Raw genomic sequence first — 21,371 nt, 5'->3', positions numbered from 1 at the left:
TTCCAGACTCACCAATGAAATTACTGTATAATAGATGTAATTCTAGAATTGATTGTATAGATACATGGTATAAATGTTACTATTAATTTTCGCATTCTGTTTTCAATTATTTTTGTGCTAAAAATTTACACTATTCCATGAACCACACTTCAAGAAACGAATACTTCCAGGAATCACATACAACATTTAAAACTGGTGTAAACAACTAAAACATGCGAATAGAGATCATTGAAAAACAAGAGTCAAACAAGTTACGTAGCATGTTAAACACTCACAGATCTCTATTTGGACTCAATGGATATGGCAAGCAGGAAGTGTGTAACACACAATCTTAACTATATTATTGTAACTGCATAGGATCTGTAAAAGAGTCTTATAACGTTTCCAAATTTCCATGTTTCAACAATGATTATTCATAGCTACCTGTTCATAATGATTACTTTAGCTTATCACTATAAATTTGCACTAAACAATAGTGGCATATTAAGGATATAATGTCAAGCAGGTGTATATCTTGTTTACAAGTCAAGTTCTGGGTTGCCATTAAGGCTTACAATATTAACAGTGCCGTTGTGTAGAATAGAACAACCATAAAAACTGAAAAAGCTGTGCTTCTCTTTTACTAATTGACAAAAATATCTTTAAACAATTCTTAGCAAGTACCATACATGTCTATGTTGAGTAATGGCTACACTTGTAGGGAAGGAAGTATCTTAAACAATTAAACATGCATCATATCTCAGTCATGTAGTCAGTCACTAGGTCAAGTCAATACGTCTAAGTCCTTGAAATTAGGTTAGGTAATCCTAAGGCTGCAGCACATGCTGCTGCCAGACCTTCAGTGCTGGTCACTGTAAAGTGTTAGTAATAATATCTTAATAGCAACACAGAAGATTAATTATTATAGGTTTATTGTACTAATTTAGTTGAAATAACTGCTATCAAGTTACAAACACTGAATTAGGTCATTGGATGCTGCTCAGTTTTCTTTTTCAACGGTTTAAAAGATTAAAGTCTAAAGTCCAATGATCACAAGGATGCAGTCAATAAGAGGCTTTACAAGGAGTGTCTAAGCTTAAGAATCTAAAGATTACAAATAATTGAAAAATCATTAAAAAACTGAAAAATCTGTCCTTTTGTACGAAAATTTATCTAACTTCCCTAAAGAAGTGTTACAAGTGTCACAAATACATGAATATAGTTAATCTTGAGTAACGGCTTCATTTGTTTCATGGTGGGGTGTAGTTTGTGTCCATGCAGATTTCCTGTTTTGGCAATTTCAGTCACAAATGTTATAACTATAACATAATCTTCTCCTAGTTTCTATGGCCGAGGATAAAATATTATGTACCTGTAAGTTTATTTTGACAAATGTCAGCTACTGTATGATAAAACTATAACAAAAAGGAAGCTGTACGAATGCTACTTGGTAGGATAATTAATCATGATCATTAGAGATTTACAGTGACCAGCACTGAATATCTTACAGCAATTTGTGCTGCAGCCTTTGGATTAGCTTATACCATCCATGATATACTGTAGCCCTGACTGTACAGTAAAATTATGCCTTTGATGCTGAATTAGTACAATATTCAGCTAGAAATATTTGATATTCTGCTATTAGGATATGATGCATGTTTGATTGTTTAGGACACATCCTTTTCTACCACAGAACAAGTGAAGTCCTTATTCAATATTGATTTTATCCAATCATTTATGTCACTAGTGAATTCTTTAAGGAAGTTAGATATAATTTCATCCGTTTTGATGATTGTTACATTTTTTAATCTTTAGACTCCTATATAGCTATGTAGACTCATTGTAAAGCCTCTTAGACTCTTTGTGATCTTTAGACTCTAATCATTTAAATCCTTGAAGATAAAAATCTAGTGTGCTAATTGCCTCAAGAGTTGTTCATATCCCACACAAACGAACATGTAGAAAGAAAGCCATCAGAATTAATGATATCACATTATCCTCACTCACTTATTGCAAAATCATGATGTCAGAACAATTATTTACACAATTAATTATGGTAGCCAGGATAGTAGAATAGTATATACGTTAATACAAGTATCCATTTCTTTAGCTTTAGGAAACCAGACCAGTGGCAATTAGATCTCATTTCTTTTTAATTTGACTATCATGGAAATACACCAAATCACTTGATGCAATTTTTCAGTAGCCATTTGTGGTTTCCAAAAAGCCCTCTTAGCTATATAGGAGGATGTGTATAGCTAGCAGTGAATCATATATACGAATCAATACCTACATAGCTCATCATAACATGCCATAATTATTATCTACATTACGTTATTCTATTGAATGTACAATGGTATACATAGCCCCGTAACAAGCTGGGAAGGCTCTCTCATGTGGACTCTTCACTGCAGAGGTAGCTACAGAAATGCTAGCGACTTTGCGCTTTGGCTAGCTACTTTACGCTTTGGCTAGCTACTCTAAACTAACAATGTTTTTTTTGCAATTTAAACACATCATACAACAACTATGCATAAATAATTAAGTGATATAAAGCACACAGGATGTGATATCACAAAGTGCCATGCATTGTCAACTACAACAATTAAACCATTACAGCATGATCTGTCCCATTCATCTTACTACACAAGTCTCTATCATAAATATTAGTGTGTGTCTGTGTGTGTATACATGTACGCATACGTGTGTGTGTATGTGTGTGTGTGTGTATACATGTACGCATGCGTGTGTGTGTATGTGTGTGTGTGTGTGTGTGTGTGTGTGTGTTTGTGTGTGTGCGTGTGTGTGTGTGTGTGTGTGCATGTGTGTGTGTGTCAAACACACGCACACACACACACAAACTATGATCTATGATAGAGACTTGTGTAGTAAAATGAATGGGATAGATCATGCTGTAATGGTTTAATTGTTGTAGTTGACAATGCATGGCACTTTGTGGTACCACATCCTGTGTACTTTATATCACTTAAGTTTTTGTGCATAGTTGTTGTATGATGTGTTTAAATTTCAAAAAAATGTTGTTAGTTTAGAGTAGCTAGCCTAAGTGCAAAGTAGCTAGTATTTCTGTAGCTACCTCTGCCGTGAAGAGTTCACATGATAGAGCCTTCCCAGCTTGTTACGGGGCTCTGTATACCATTGTACATTCAATAGAATAACGTAATGTAGATATGATATGTTATGATGAGCTACATAGGTATTGATTCGTATATAGGATTCACTGCTAGCTATACAGCTATGAGAGCCTTTTGGAAACCACAAATGGCTACTGAAAAAATTGCATCAAGTGATTTGGAGTATTTCCATGATAGGCAAATTAAAAGGAAATGAGATCTAATTGCAACTGGTCAAGTGTCCTAAAGCTAAAGAAATGGATACTAGTATTAACGTATAGACTATTCTACTATCCTGGCTACCATAATTAATTGTGTAAATAATTGTTCTGACATCATGACTTTGCAATAAGTGAGTGAAGATAATATGATATCATTAATTTTGGTGGCTTCCTTTCCACATGTTCATTTGTGTGGGATATGAACAATTCTTGAGGCAATTAGCACACTAGATTTTTATCTTCAAGGATTTAAATGATTAGAGTCTAAAGATCACAAAGAGTCTAAGAGGCTTTACAATGAGTCTACATAGCTATATAGGAGTCTAAAGATTAAAAATGTAACAATCATCAAAACGGATGAAATTATATCTAACTTCCTTAAAGAATTCGCTAGTGACATAAATGATTCGATAAAATCAAGGAATTCACTTGTTCTGTGGTAGAAAAGGATGTGTCCTAAACAATCAAACATGCATCATATCCTAATAGCAGAATATCAAATATTTCTAGCTGAATATTGTACTAATTCAGCATCAAAGGCATAATTTTACTGTACAGTCAGGGCTACAGTATATCATGGATGGTATAAGCTAATCCAAAGGCTGCAGCACAAATTGCTGTAAGATATTCAGTGCTGGTCACTGTAAATCTCTAATGATCATGATTAATTATCCTACCAAGTAGCATTCGTACAGCTTCCTTTTTGTTATAGTTTTATCATACAGTAGCTGACATTTGTCAAAATAAACTTACAGGTACATAATATTATATCCTCGGCCATAGAAACTAGGAGGAGATTATGTTATAGTTATAACATTTGTGACTGAAATTGCCAAAATAGGAAATCTGCATGGGCACAAAGTACACCCCACCATGAAACAAATGAAGCCATTACTCAAGATTAACTATATTCAAGTATTTGTGGCACTTGTAACAATTCTTTAGGGAAGTTAGATAAATTTTCGTACAAAAGGATAGGTTTTTCAGTTTTTTAATGATTTTTCTATTATTTGTAATCTTTAGATTCCTAAGCTTAGACACTCCTTGTAAAGCCTCTTATTGACTGCTTCCTTGTGATCATTAGACTTTAGACTTTAATCTTTTAAACAATTGAAAAAGAAAACTGAGCAGCATCCAATGACCTAATTCAGTGTTTGTAACTTTATAACAGTTATGTCAACTAAATTAGTACAAGAAACATATAATAATTAATCTTCTGTGTTGCTATTAAGATATGATGCATGTTTAATTGTTTAAGATACTTCCTTTCCTTCAAGTGTAGCCATTACTCAACATAGAAATGTATGGTACTTGCTAAGAATTGTTTAAAGGTTTTTTTTTTGTCAATTAGTAAAAGAGAAGCACAACCTTTTCAGTTTTTATTGTTGTTCTATTCTACACAACGGCACTGTTAACATTGTAAGCCTTAATGGCAACCCAGAACTTGACTTGTAAACAAGATATACACCTGCTTGACATTATATCCCTAATATGCCACTATTGTTTAGTGCAAATTTATAGTGATAAGCTAAAGTAAACATTATGAACAGGTAGCTATGAATAATCAATGTTGAAACATGGAAATTTGGAAATGTTATGACTCTTTTACAGATCCGATGCAGTTACAATAATATAGTTAAGATTGTGTGTTGCACACTTCCTGCTTGCCATATCCATTGAGTCCAAATAGAGATCTGTGAGTGTTTAACATGCTACGTAACTTTTTTGACTCTTGTTTTTCAATGATTTCTATTCCCATGTTTTAGTTGTTTACACCAGTTTTAAATGTTGTATGTGATTACTGGAAGCATTCGTTTCTTGAAAGTGTGGTTCATGTAAATTTTTAGCACAAAAATAATTGAAAACAGAATGCAAAAATTAATAGTAACATTTATACCATGTATCTATACAATCAATTCTAGAATTACATCTATTATACAGTAATTTCATTGGTGAGTCTGGAATTATGTACTAAAACACAATGTTGCTACTGTTCATAGTAAGTACGTAATAATAAGTTACAATCAATGCTGCCATAAAACTCCTGTTATCAATAGTGTTTAGTTGGATAAAAATGTCTTTCATTATTAGTCACATAGTTATATGATGTTTGGTAGGTCACAATAGTATCCAAAATTACGAGACCGTGTGAACATGTCAACGTTGGTACTGAGTGGGTAAAATGGAACCATAAAGTCATCATGCTGATGTCCTGCTATGGTGGGAACAGTCACTGGTATATCATTAGGATACTCTGCATCAGGGTGTCGCTCCAGCCATTCATCAAACATACAATCTTCCATGACATGGTGAGGCATGAAAAGAGGATCATTTGGTGATGATACCACATCATCCATTTGTCCTCTCTTATCAAGAGGAAGATTTGTGGAGAGATCACCTGCCCCAGTAATGGTATGAACCTAAACAAGAAAAGTGAAATTATTAATACACAATGATAAAAATCATGCAGTACTTACCGTGCCATGCATCCATTGTTTAAGTGCAATCAATCGAGAGCCATTTGACTTTGTGAGGGAACATTCAGGGTCAAAAGTGGGAGAACAAAAACACATTCTGTCTTTACGGCATCTACGTATATTAAAGTTAACATCAGCATCAACAAAACTTCGATAGTTTCTTCGTGATAGAAAATTATAAGGTGGTCTTTCATATGTTCTAAAAGTCATGGCAAGATTTACTTGCCGACTTGTAGGCCAGTCAGGATTGTTGCTACTGCAAGGGTTAGTTCCTGTGAATGGGCAACGTTGAAGGAGACCAGTGTTAACATTTGGATCACAAATCTGAAAGAAGTTTTGCCAACATATTGTGTTCCATCCATCACCAACTATATCTCCAAATACACGAGGAAAACCACTGACATTCCTTGTTGCCCCAAGCCTCTTTTCAGTAAAGAGATCATCTGACAGTATTCCAGTAGATCTTTGAATTTCAATTCGCCAGTCCCAGTAAAGTAGCCTGAAAGTGTGATAGTCCAAGTGTCCCATGCTCTTTAACATGTGTTGTATTTCCCACTCAAACAACAAGTGAAAGTATTTGTGCCAAGTTGTGAATGCAGGTCCGGCATGAGCATAATCCAAACGAATTGATACATCTAAAATGTAATATGACATTGATGTATGCACATTTATGTATTAGGATTAAAAAGTCAATTAACAAGTGCAGAAATGTATGTGACCATAATTCAAGTTTTGAGCCATCAAATTACATCATAATACACATACGCAAGTATTACTGCATGCAGATGCAATGGATGCCTACTACATACTTATTTACATTACCTGGTGTAGCAGAATCTTTTGAAGCAAAGTGGTGAAGCCACACAAACAAATTATAAAGTGATACATTGCTCATGCGGAGATTTGTGGTTCCTGGAACTGCCTCTTCTAATACAGCCACGTACCCTGAGTCAAATGAACATGACTGAACAATAGTTTTAATGAATTCAGCTAAGTCACTATCAGTGTAGGTAGCAAGTGGTCGTCGGGGAAGAACTTGTGACTCAGAGCAATCAGGTCCATAGTAACCAAACTTACACCGACTACAGTCATATCCCGCATAATTTCCATTGCACTTACAGACCTGTGAAGAGAAACCACAATAATATACATGTCAGTATAACTAGCAATTGTACAATTATTATAATAACAGTCCATTATAGTAGAGTCATGCATAGGATCTTTTTAAGTATCAGTACTAACCTTGGTGAAGTAGTGAGGCCAATTGCGACGCACATCAACACTGTTTATGTCATATCCAGGCAAGTTCAAATCAGTACACTGTCCCCTACCAGCGTCCTGTCCACACACACCATCACTTGTAGTTGGACAACACTCCTAGTTTTCTAGACTTGTAACATCACTACATGCTCTTGGTATTTGACCATAAGCCTCCTGCCCCAACTGACATAGCAAGGCAATGGCCATGAAAGAAACTTGACCACTTTGCATTTTAACTACAGTGTACAAAAATAAGTTGAAATAGCTACTGTAACACTCAATATGTAAGAGATAGACTAAGTGTTGTTTAGTTATTTAATTATTAAAACTTTACAGTGTATGTGGTTGATAATTGATGCCATTTCACATGCATTGTATAGCTAGCTTTTCACATTAGTGCATAATTTGTGAGGCTGTAATTAGTAGAGATGGCATCTATAATATATGCCTAATGAGACTGACCCATATACATATGTAGCACTCAACTAGTAGCTAGCTTCAGTTGACGAGAGAAATAATTAAACCTTCAATTGATATTCCCACAATAGCTAATGAATCCAGAAGTTTTCAGTTAAGCTGCAGTTTGTACTCATGATTTTGTCTGATGTTCCACGCTTTATATACTTAGTGTTTGCATTGTATGCGTGGGCTACAGGATATCCTGCTACCTAGCTACTTCATCCAATTTTATTTTTGAAAACTTCCGTCGCAAATCCGGAGTAATTCGTGTGCGTGGGTTGTATGACAACGTGATCTAAACTTCAATTTAAACTTTCTAAAGATTTTAAGGCTTTGCAGCACAAGTACTACCTAGTCCTATATGTACACTTAACAGCGTGACTAAATATTTCGTCTTAGCAGAATCATAGTGTAGTTTAGTTACCATGCACTGGTTTGGCCACTAAATTGAAAAAATCTCAGCAAACCGTTTATACCCTTGCCATTATCGGACATGAAAAGTAAATGCTTTTCCAAAAGCACATACATGGCAATCCATAGCTTGACTTGTGAATAATCAGTTGAATCTTTTTGGAATTTAATTGTATATTGGATCATCTAGTTTGTTTGTGCTTTATTTGTTTATTAGTCTCCTTGCTATTTCTGCATGTGCTGTGCTATTCAGTGGCGGATCCTGGGAGGGGGGAGGGAAAGGTAAAGCGGGCATGTGCCCCCTTTCCCACTTCCCAATCCATTATCTCTCTCAAGAAAAATTGCATACAAGATCGAGATACTCTAATGGAGCAGTCACAGTGTTCGTGAGGCAGTGTAGCTTAACTATGAAGCTGTGACTAAAGGTTCTTTATATACTTTATAGTAAATACATTTGGTGAACGGTAGTCATTATTGTTGTGACTTGTATATATAGCTAACTAGCTACGTATGGCACACTGCTAACTACACACTTGCTTCTCAATATAAGAGAGTTGTTGACAGCTATTATAATTGCATCAATTAAGAGATTTAAGAGACCATATAGCAAGCAATTTTAAAGGTATGATATCTTAATTTCCTCACATTAACTTTATTCAGGTATTTGTGGTACTTGTGAAATAACAGTTATGTCAACTAAATTAGTACAACACACCTAGTAGTAATTGATCTTCTGTGTTCCTAATAGGATATGATGCATGTTAGATTGTTTAGTATACATCCTTTTCTACCATGAAATAAGTGAAACCTTTACACAATATTAACTTTGCTTATGCATTTATGGAACTTTTAAGAAATCTTCACATAAATTAAATATTTTTGTCTTTAATAAGAATACAAGTTTTTCAGTTTTTTATTGCTCTATTCCTTATAATCTTTATACTCCTAGGTTTACGCTCCTTTTAAAACATTCTATAATCCTTGCAATCATTCAGTAGCTTTTAGATTCCAGGCTTAAAATCATTGAAGATGAAAACTGGGCAGTATTCAATGATATATTTTTGAAAATATGCAGTATTACTGTAGTTTCACATCTAATTGCCATTCTTTCCTAAACAAATATGAGTACTGACTCGTATTCAGTATGATACAATGAAGCCTCTCTAATCAGACGCTCATGGGAATAAGGAAATTGTGTAAAAAGGTCACATTATTGATTATTAAAAATGTCAGATTATTGTAAGATATGCTGTCTAAATAAAGAACTTTTGGCATAGTTAATTTGACTGCAAATGAAACCAGGCAGATGCAAGTTCTAATCTCCTGCTGGCTAATTTCATTGAGAAAAGAAGTTTAAATGTTTCAATGTGTTCTCTGTACTGCAATCAAAACATTGCTATACTTACGTAGGTGATTTGTCAGCAAATAATAATATATGGTTATGCAAACAATTATCTATGCAGTTTTATCAGCTCTTGTTAGTCAGAAATTACGGAGACCAGTAGACTTTTGTTCTCTACTCCTTCAAATAAACTTCTATCTGGCTTCACCTGTTCTATGGTAGGAAAGGATGTATCCTAAGCATGCATCATCTCCTAGTAGTAATACAGAATGTCAATTATTACTAGTTTTAATTCAGTATATCAAAGACATTTTTATTCAGGGCCATGTCATGTATGGGTATACACGTACATCCTGCTCTATACTGCTGCAGTAGTGTGACTGTTGTAGCAAGCATGCAGGAAGTGTATAATACACAATCTGTATTATTGTAACTGCATGGGATCTGTAAAGAATCTTAAAACGTTTCCAAATTTTCATGTTTCAAAAAGCATTGTTCATAGCTACCTGTTCATAATGATTACTTTAGCTACTATGCACTTGTCAATTTCATGCCCCACCCCCCACCCCCAGGCGTCCCCACACCCCAGGTGGGGATTTGACATTGCTTCTTGTCCCCACCCCTGCAGCAATTGACAGTTGTCCAATTCATTGACCGATTTTCGGTAGTTGCATTTCTAAACAATAAAATCGCACTTGCTATGATTTTACTAGCTACAGGTGACTAGTCGCATGCATGAAATATGCGCTTAGTCATCCTTGGGGTGTTGTCAAATCCCCTACTAGGGGGTGGGGGCATAGTGGGGATTTGACTGCCGATTTTGCCCCAGTAGTTAGGAATTTGATACTACAATTTGTCAAATCCCCTGTATTCCCCCACCCCCCGGGGGCGGGGGGTGGGGAATGAAATTGACAACTAGTGCACTAGAGCTATCCAAGTCTGAACTAAACCGTTGTCCTTGTAAGACTTGCGTGCAAACCTCCAAGAGGTAACGGTCTTCACACATATCTACCATAGCAGCAAAGGCGACAAAAACCCTCAACTTTTTGAAACGTAATCTTAGTAGTTGCTCACAAAGAGTTAAGAGATCTGCATACATCACAATGGTGAGGCCACAAATGGAATATGCATCAGCTGTGTGGGATCCATACTACAATTCACAAATTCAGCAATTAGAGAAGGTACAACGTCGTGCAGCCAGATGGATTTATAATGACTATAGTAGATTTAGCTCAGTTTCAGCAATGTTAAACGAATTATCCCTGCCATCTCTTGAGACTCGTCGCAAGATATCTAGATTACAAGTCCTGCACAAGGCACTCCATCACCAGCTTGCCATCTGCATACCATCATATTACTTACCATCAACGAGAGAAACTAGATCATACCATCCATTGTATCTCATAATTCCATCATCATCCACCAGATCATATCAGAGCAGCTACTTCTCAAGAACTGTTAAAGAATGGAACACCTTGCCTGTTAACATCATTGAAATGTCTGATCCAGATTCGTTCACATCACTTTTACAATCATATTACCACACTAGTACTAGCTTGTAATTAGTTGAACAATTGGTTTACTGTATGTTAAGTTAGAACTGTTTTTTTTGTTGTTTTTTTTCCTGAGCATACCAGCAGGGCTGACTGCTCAGTACAAATAAATAAATAAAATAAAAATAAATAAACGCGTTCCACTTACAGCATCGCCGCTACAAGGTTACGGTAGCACTATAGTAGAAAAAATGATTTAGGGTTGGGGCGTTTATAACAGAAAGGTGTCGACGGAGGTGAGAATTCGGAGAGAAGTGTGAAAACAGCCAGATTCCTATTCCGAGGTGTAAAGGATCTGTGAAATATTTTTTCCTAATAATTATGTGTGGGTTGGAGGATATACATACGTGTGATGACCCGCTAATCTCTGAACTTCCGGCATCTCTATATCGCATAGAGCAATGCGTGGTTTAACACTGATTAGTAAAAATATTCATGTACTTGAATGCATTCCTGTAAACTTCTTAGTCAACCTTAGGCTACACTAACAAAGCAAAGCCCAACACGCACACGCACACACACACACACACACACACACACACACACACACTGGCTACTACACAACATTAAATTTTTGCATGTATCAAAGCACTGATTGTGCCTACCAAAGGTAATGTATTTGATAGTGACAGACTGTTAGCAGCTACAGAATTTTTTTTGTGATTTATAATGTATGTATAGGCCATGCTTGCATGCATACATCGGCACACAGACTAACAGCTGTTGCCTTTATTTATTTATTTTATTTATTAATGCTTCACAGCACAATTGCTGAAGGTCTGTAGGGCACCTGGTCCTACAGCCTGCTCAAAGACTTTAGCTACAGAAGGTGTGTTTGAAAAGTTGGAGAAAGGAGAAAAAATCCATGACTGGACTTAGGTAGCCTCTGACCTGCAGCCATCCGATTTACGCTCGAACGCTTACAGGAGTCTACCAGGCGGTCAGGATGTTTTCTCCTTGTTATTCTCATGTAATTATATCCATAGGAATTCTAGAGAGAGTAACTCATTATCTCTAAGTACCCCAAGTAGAACCAAATGGACACTAGTTTATTTATTAATGCCTTACAGCTTCAAGCCACTAAAATGAATATAACCATTAACACTAATGAAATAATGCGCTGTGGTGGATTCCCAGTATGAAAATTCATAAAGTAGATTTCTGCCGTACACATCACTGCCTGCTTTGAAGAGCTTTTACTCAATATACTTCACACATCACTGTGCCGATTATTGTGAACACTTGGCACTTTTAAGTTAGTTTTAACATATAAAAAGCTAGCTACCACCATTGGCAGGACACATGTGCATAGATGGATTGCATTCCATCTTAAGAACCTCTGAGATTGAAACTTACCTTGCTACATGCTCAATGCATGTTCCTGACATGCAGATATGTAGTAATACTATAGTTTAATATGTATTCAACCAAAAGCATTTAAAAGTAGGTCTACCAAGAAAGTCACCATTTAAGAAAGGTCCCACTGGGAACTTTCTGACAAGTGTATGTAATGTATAACAATAAATTACAAATTTTGATTGTGTATGTGTACTATCAATAGTTCATAATAAAGAGGTCTTATAGTATGGACTCTTGGTACAAGAGGTTATTGGTAGACCATTATTGCAGGAAAAATTAAACACTTATGGCACTTTGATGGTTTATTAATTGCAATGTTGGTTTACAGTTAAATGGCTTCTATCCATGCAAGAATTATGATGTAGTAAGAAAGCAAAATGTTTGGATTACAGCACTCTCATATGGTGGTCTATAGCTAGTATCACATTAAAATGTTTTAGTTCACAGTTTACTATAGAGATTTGGAGACCTGTATGCCTTAATAACGTTATTAGATGTGATCAACATTCACATGTAGCTAGTAGCTGGTAATTTGCAAGGACTTGCATGAGGAGTAAAGTTCTCCTAAAATTAGCTATACTGCATGAGTTAGAAGGGTGGTGGCAGCTAATTGGTCATATTCATAAAGTTGAAGAATTACACATAACTATATTCAAATGTTTTGGTAGACCTTTTGGTTAAATACATAAACTATAGCTACCTGCCACATTTCTTTGTTCTGTTGTAATGAGTTTCTGGTCACCTCTTAGCAGCAATGTGTCTCTATCATGTCAGCAAGGTAAGAGTTGTTTTAATCTCAGAGGCTCGTAAGATGGAATGCAATCCATCTATGTACATAATTATGTCCTGCTTAACTGTGTTACCTGATCCTGCATGGTGGTAGCTACAGGTTCATGTGTTTAAAGTGCCAATTTTTTCACAGTAATATGTGAAACGCATTGCTCTTCAAAGCAGGCAGTGAAGTTATACCCATTTAGTGGCTTGAAGTAACAGCTGTTAGTGTCTTTGTGTCGCCAATGCTTGGAAGGACTTATATACTTTGCTATTCATACATGTAAGCATGGCCTATAAGCATTTCAAATCACAAAAAACTTCTATAGCTGCTAAACGGTCTGTCACTATCAAATGCTTGACTTTTAGTAGGCACAATCAAAGCTTGGTAATTGTAAGGTTTCGGCCAGGGTTGATGCTCAGTTGCTGTTGTTGCTTCCTTGAGCAAGAAAGTTTACTCACATTGCTCCAGTTTACCTAGTTGTTAAATCGGCAGTGACACAAAGAATAACACCTGTTGGTTTGACAACGTACCATCCACTATAGGATTGCGAGAGAGATTATATAGCATATACCACAGTTGGCCGTGGTGCCTCAACAGAGATTAGGGGAGGTCGCAACATTGCAGTATACTGTGTTTACTTCATTCATGACTGACCAAAGAGTTGAGATTATTTTACTGGATGTTTGGAGTTGCCATATTGCATATTGCCAATGTAGACTTGCGTGCATCATGTATCAGGCTGTAGACAGTATGATGCAGCTAATGCACACAGAAACTAGCTATATGTAAAATGATGTGATATCATCATAGCTAAGTTGATTGCTTGCTTCAGTTATAAAATTTATGTAAAGCAACATTAAATAATATGTCACCCAAGCGATAACCGTGGAATGCTAGGATGGCATCAACTTAGTCACTGCACTGTAGCTATGTTGCACATAATCACCCACATAACTGTAAAGGAATTCCCATTCCTTATAATTATATACACTAGGGAAAATTTTTATGGTGTACATGTATAATATCCATAGCCACTTACATTACCTTTATTGTTATATTCATGAAATGCACTATTGCTTCTTATCTCCTGGCAACCAAGTGCAGGTTATTTTATTGTAGTAATCAGTACCTTTCCACAAATCCAGGTAGTGTACATTAAAGTATATAGCATGAAGATGGTGAACCGCTGAAACAGTAAGCAAAGCCATCACCAGATATTTACTAAAATAAACACTTTATCACAACGCCATACTCCCCTACTGTCTGTCACTATTCATGACAAATTCTAAAATCTATATTTTACAAAGACACAAAGTGTAACACACAATTAAGGTAATAAATTCATGCAATATTTACCCCGGCATACAGTACATAACTATCTAGCTCCGTGTGTTGACTGTTTACATTGTCATGTTGAAAGCTTAAAGAGTTGAGTATCATCACTGTATGCCATAGCTTCTTTTTTTCTGTAGCACGGTAAGTCACTGAGAAATATGGTGTAGTTGATTTAGATACAATTCTGGCTGGGCATCACGTAAAGTTAATTTTAAAGTAAAATAGAGCTTCCTTAGTATAACAATTATTCATAATCATATACCACTAAAAAGTTTTTGCAGCAGCATAATATGGGTTACAGTTTTACACATTGTTGTAGAGACAAAACCTACGTTATGTTGAGAACCAAGTTTTGGCTCAGTATTACACTGAGCTAAACGCATGAATCCTGCAGTATCCATTTGATCAGTTTACAGCTGCATTTTCACTAGTTATGAATATGGTGAAAATCTTAATACTGATTTTATCTACATTTCTTGTAAATGTTAAAACAATTTACTGCAATGTGACACTAACAGGAAATTGTACAGAAAATATTCAAGGACATTTCCTGCATGATAACTCAAATAGGAAATTCTAAAGGAAATCATTTAAAAAATTTCCTACATGCTGACACAAGCAGAACATCTTACTTTTCGTGCAGTGATAAAGCCCGATGATTGTTGAATAATACATGCTGAAAATGTCAAGGCCATAGCATGATTGTACAAAATGGTATGGGCTATGGAAACTTGAAAAAGTAGGCAAATTTTATGTGCCAACATGCCCCCGTAACAAATAGCTATTATGATGATTGCATCATATATCCTGCTCCGTAGCTTTATCCCATCCAAATGAACTCATTTGTGACATGTGGACAGGAAATCATTTTACATACTCACCCACTTTCATTATCATGACCATCATATTATTGCAAATTACTGTATGTGCAACTGTTATTTACAAAATTGCATTGCAAAAAATGTTTTTACATAATTTTCCAATGCACAAACACATGTACTACAAGACAGGACAAACTTCTTAGGAATCTCTTTTAGGAAATTTGCCCTTCCTGTAGTGTTTACGGATTAGGAAATTATAATAATGATTTCTGACAGTGCAATCTTGGGAAGCAAGACCCCGGACAACAGTAACTATTATAGCACGAGTAGCCATTTATTTAGAAGGCAATTGGATCTGAGCTTATTATGCTTTTTTGAAGTTTCCTATTATTTGTTTGAAAAATGCTCCATATGTCTTAAATATCTCGGTGGCTTTCAATACCTTTCAACAACTCTCTTATATCGAGGGGTACGTGTGTAGCCATAAAATCTACCTACATCATCATAATGTCGTGTTACATAATTATGTGACCAGCCTGCGAAGAGATAGATGGCATGTGGACACATAACTTTTTGAAACTTTAATGACTTTCAATTAAAGTATTTTTTGAACATTTACTATGGTTTGCAGATTATATACAGGAAAGGCGGCCAAACTCAAACTATTTATTACTAACAGAGAATCTATACACATTGCTTTATTGAGAATTAAATTTATGTGGCATTTATGAAGATGCTCACACACTTAAAAACTAGCAGCATCACATAATTCTCATTAACACTTTAACAATAACATTGCATTATCTGATTAGCTAATATTAATTTTACAACTTGCACACCTCGCACATGGCCGCATTATGATATCATTACTTTTTGTTGCAGTTAACTCTGCTTTACTTGGACGCGCACTTTTTTTACAGCTATAAGCTGTTTTTGGATGGGATTTCAATACTTTTTGTTAGAATAAGCAATGCACTGTTGATAACAGTAGGTGAGTTTCCATGGTTTTGACAGAAACCCCAGATTACAGTGACAGAATATTAAAATGTAACTGTAATTTTGCTTTCTTTTTATCAGGGTGCCAAGAGAGGAAGGGGGGAAACTGGGGCAGGCCACCAAGCTGTGGTCCCCCAAAGCTTAAAAGATACTTTTTCAACCTTCAGATCACGGTAAGTGCCATTTTCAGCCAAAAATCCTATATCTTCTGTCACACTCGCACCTCATGAAATTCTGTTTTGTTATAAAGCCATGCATACTGCAACCTGCTGTGCATCTCCCTTCCTGTGCATCAGCTCTAGAGTCACCATCACTATGCTGCCTACCATCTACTTATTTTCCACTTACATACACTAACTGCCATTGCTGCAATCTGTTTATAATGATATTATTGTGTCTGGTTGACTTAAATGGATATACACTTAATTTAAGCAGTGTGATAGACAACTACCCAAATGCCTCTAGATTGCATCTCTGCATTATAGTTCCTTGGGGGCATGCCCCAGACCCTCCTAGCATGAGCATGCTTTGCACACTAGTATTGCTTCATATAAGTTGGGGAACCCCACTTGTTTTTATTGCTTTGGCAACCTTTAAAGCTAAAAACACATAACACAAAACAAGACTATATACTGCTTGTCATTTTACATTACAATTGATTTTCTAAATGATATCATTTAGACCTTTAATTAACTTTTTGTGGATTAGAAATTTTAAATTTTTATTTTTTTGTTACATCAAAATTTAAAGCAACTGAATAAGAATCATTGAATATGGCAACACTAGTGTAATATGAACTTTTATAGTTGTGATTGAAAAAAGTGATGAGATGGAGTCACTAAGAAAACTAATGAGATATTTTTAAAATGGAAAAAATTATGCATAGCTCAAATTTGTTTAAATCTGCTATAAACGTGCAGGGGTCTGTTTCTGTCCTGGTGCAATTGTGTTATAAATATGGAAATCGCATTATTCATTTGTCATGACAACATGATAAACTGTAATAAATGTAGTGGTGTATGCGTACGTAATATGAATTGGCTGCCTCATTGTTTACAAGTCTTTAATTCATGTTCTGTGTCATCTTTTCTTGCACAATTTGCACAAGTATTTTGATCGAAGACTCACCGCGATGATGCATTGTTGTATGAACAAGCAAATGGTGCCAACAATTGATGCAGCATCATCATACTCTGTATCAAACAGAAGCGGAGTATAGAATATTTGAGATATGCCAATGGCTGCTCCCATGCCTAATGCAATGATAGACAATCGCTTATCATAGTTGTTCGAGAGTTCAGCATCTTGAAACTTGTAAAAATAGTAGAGATAAGCTATGAATGCTGTAATCTGAGCCACTTTGTTGACAGCCGTATCAGCATCAACGATAACTGCTGTATTGTAAGAATAATCATTGATGTAGGCGCAATGACTGGTTGGAAGGATTGTATGCCTGCCCTTGTCCGTTGCCAAATCATAACATACTATCAGGAAGAGAGAGATCATTAAGGTGCCCATTGCATACTTAGTGTAACATCTAAAGAAAAACTTTAGCGTGCTTTTGGGAATTGAAGCTCTCAGCTTGTAACTGTAGTGCATGATGTAAGCAAGGTAATGAAGCATACGTGTGGCATACACTTGAATAGCAATGACTGCTAGCATGAAGGCAACTCTGTTGCCATGGCACAGCATCTGACAGTGGAGTGCTAGCTTAAAGTGTAATGGTGCTATAGTGATGATTGTCATGCACACAGCAACTACAGAAAGACTGTGAAACATCAGTGTCATCTCAAACACATCAAGCAGTTCCTTATAAAATGCATGAATGACAGTGATGTAAGCACTTACTGCCATTATCAGTGTAGTCTGCACCATCTGACCAATAAAGTTAGCTGTCTGCCGGATCATCGGGGGCCATGGCATCAGGCACAGGACACAGTGAATCATGGCAATCACCACAGAGCTTGCCACAGAGGTTTGGCCATTGGTTGAGGTAGCCATAATAAGACTGTCAGTAGTGTAGACAATGTCCAGTTTCTCTCCAGTGGCAATCATCATGATGGTACAGTCATCAATGGTACAATACTGTAGAGCGATGACTTGTTGGGGGCCAGATATATCAATACCACTAGCAGGTAGTTGTTGATCAGTACAGTGAAATGACACTACTCCACTAATGGTAAACAAAGCAATGAAGAACACAGCAAAATAAGCCATTGACCTTCTTGTTCACTAGACAATGATATTACAAATATCTGAACATGTCACTATGTAAACACAAAGCAGTAAATAAAATTTTGCTATATTTACGATGTAATTGTGACAGTCCTTAGGATTAACTCCATCTTGCTAGAAATAGCTGGAAAATTAAAAATATGTATGCATATTCTTCCGCTTATGCACAAATTTTAAAACAGGTATAGGGTTAATAACATCCTACCACCCCACCCCAGCAGTATTATTAAGTTATGAGATACACCACGAAGGTATCTGAGTTAGTAGTTAGTTAACACATGCAGGGCTGTCAAGTTGAGCTAGTGACATTGAGTGAGATTTACCAAGCTACCATACTACTTTCAAAAAATCTAGGTAAGTTACCATCTGAGATCAAAAAAAAAAACGGTCTTAGAAAAATTTCGGACAAAGTCAAATTCGGCTACAACACCGATTTAAGCTGTCGATTGCTTATAAAGTACCTCATTAACGCTCAAAAAGCTTAATAACCCTCAGTAAATACGTGCATAGTGTCACGTGTACAGCTAGTGAGGAGACTAGTCTCGCGTGGCCAGACCCTTTCCGCGCAGCCGCTTATCAATAGGAAATTATAAGCGCCGCTCTACGCTTATAATTTCCAATCGATAAGCGGCTGCGCGGAAAAGGTCTGGCCACGCGAGACTATGAGGAGACTGCGTGAGAGTCACCATCGTTTGTGTGTGAGCGTGTGAAAAGATCCGAATGCGTGTGTCACACGCTTAATGCGTGAGACTTGACAGGTCTTCACATGCAATATGCAAAATTAATCAAGGATGATATAGTAGACCTAGGACCTTTTTAGGGATAATAAACTTAACTACTTATTAACTAAACTTGTTAACACCTAACTTACCCACACACTTAAGTGTCACATATATAGTGAACATTTGGTAGCTAGCTATTTAGTTGTTGTATTCCTTGTCGCAGTCGAGGTCTATGTACTCAGAGGCCCGAACCACCTATTCAGTGGCAACCACATGAACCATAACCATGGCGCGACTCCAAGCACGCAGTGTCCGGTAATTTCCGTGCTAATCATCCGGATATCCTTGTCGCTCTGTACCCTGCACATTCTAAATCGAGCTCGTGAAACTAAAGCTGGTTATCACTGATCGAGGCGTTTAAGAAAACAGGTACGCCTCCGTGTCGTTTATTATTGAATATAGACTACGTAGTTAGCAAGCTATTTTAGTTAGCTGTATAGCTAGTTTACTAACTGCTGTGAATGTGTTGCAGCTATATTTTTAAAACGACCCGCGCTCAGCTTAAGTTTCAGATCCTGCAATAAAAAAAATCAGGTAATCCGAAGACTGATACTGATAGCTATATGTACTCATTGTATATAGACTAGTTAGTTGTAAACTTTTACGGCTATAATAGAGTTCGGTGTGTCTAACACCATATTCAGCAAACACACTAAAGTAACACCTCAGTGCTTAAATTAACCTTAATCAACAGTTCACTATTACCAAAAGAGGTACTAACTGGATCAAAAAACAACTTCGCTGCTGTATATTGGCAATTAAATGGTCTCCCACAAACACTCATGAACTCATGCCCACAAACACTCATGAACTCATGGACATGGCCGGTGGAACCCACAACCTCACTGACCCATGAGTAGGTTAGATCATAGATAACACTGATGATGGTTAGATACTGATCTTTGTTATCAACCTGAAACTGAGCAGTGGCAGATCCAGGGGAGGAGAGCACTTGCCCCCACCCTTCCCTTCCTTCATCCCTTTCAAAAAAAAAATTGCATAAAAGATCGAGATACTCTATATACGTAATAGAGCAGTCACTCTAATAAAGCATTCACAGTGTTCATGAGGCAGTGTAGCTTGAATAAGGATCTTTATATACTTTATAGTAAATACATTTGGTAAAGGGAAGCGATTATTGCTGTGACTTTTTTCTTTTTTCTCTTCAACTTTTCAACAAAGTGCATCCCTCTTTCCAAACCCTGGATCCGCCCCTGCTGAGATAAAGCTGATGGCTTAAGGCTATTTTTAATGTAACTGGCCTTCAATCTTACCCACTTATAAAATTTGAACCATTGAATAGGTTGGAAGTGATATAATGAATTGCTAGAGGCAAAATCAGTATACGGTGTAATGAAATTTGGCATAACTTAATTTGCAGTGTGCAAGTTGTGATGTAATTCACACTTGGTACATGCGATCATGTCCTTCAGAATGGTTCCTAGCTGTGCTTGTTATAATAGTTCATAAAGCATTTTCAAAACTTGTGCACCTACAGTAAATAATGTGGCAATGTTTCAGTGCTTAAAAGTTAACTCAAGCTACCTGGATAATTGACTGTATCAGGTACTGTGACACCTGAAGTCATGCAGTTATCCCTAGCCACTACAATACACTTTGTCTTTGTTGATATGTGTTGTGACACAACATGTGTATGTGCTGTCAGGACATTGTGTGTGTGTGTGTGTGTGTGCGCGTGCCACAGTTGGCATTTGCTTCGATTTCCCAATAAACACCAGGTATCCATTGATGTTACAGCTCACATTGCTCCAGTCTACCCAGCTGTTTAAATGGGGACCTGGTGTCTATGTGGGTGAAGGTACAGGTCTGGGAGCCAGCATCCCTCACAGTCAATTTAGCTTTCTGAGATCGAATTTGGCAATAATTTTTTATATTGTGGGTAGCTTTAACTATTTTTCTAGAAGTGGTAACTAGCTTTCATATAAAGGGCAAAGCATAAATGCTGAAGTTCAAGTAGTCTAGGTATGTTCTATTAGAGTAGTTGACTGGTCCATCAGAGGATTTTGATGTTTAGCAGCTTATTAGCAGTTTTACCCCTGAAATATAAATTTGATTCCCTCTTGTTGATTCCTAGAAGAGATTAGCTTACTCTTTCTATCTATGCATGATTTATTGAACCTGTACTTCAGTACTGGTCGCTGAAAGGCTTTAATAATAATAAATACTTCGGAAGAAAATCCATCTCTCCTGGAGGAGACTAAGTGTGGCGCTCGA

The 21,371-nt window shown here is 36.5% G+C and overlaps 1 protein-coding gene across 1 annotated transcript; it reads right to left on the bottom strand.

Annotated features, from left to right (window-relative positions):
- Window positions 1-5,145: 5,145 nt before the first annotated feature.
- Window positions 5,146-8,080, bottom strand: LOC136269000 (tyrosinase-like). Its single transcript, XM_066064468.1, has 5 exons — window positions 7,531-8,080; window positions 7,051-7,304; window positions 6,631-6,931; window positions 5,809-6,443; window positions 5,146-5,751 (listed from the first exon to the last, which is right to left on the bottom strand). The coding sequence occupies exons 3-5, from the start codon at window positions 6,701-6,703 to the stop codon at window positions 5,431-5,433; spliced, it is 1,029 nt and encodes a 342-aa protein (XP_065920540.1). The 5' UTR covers window positions 6,704-6,931; window positions 7,051-7,304; window positions 7,531-8,080; the 3' UTR covers window positions 5,146-5,430.
- Between the last annotated feature and the right edge of the window lie 13,291 nt (window positions 8,081-21,371).

Source organism: Dysidea avara, chromosome 10 (genome assembly GCF_963678975.1).
Source record: "Dysidea avara chromosome 10, odDysAvar1.4, whole genome shotgun sequence".
Lineage (NCBI taxonomy): Eukaryota > Metazoa > Porifera > Demospongiae > Dictyoceratida > Dysideidae > Dysidea > Dysidea avara.
This window is presented reverse-complemented; position numbering and strand designations above follow the sequence as displayed.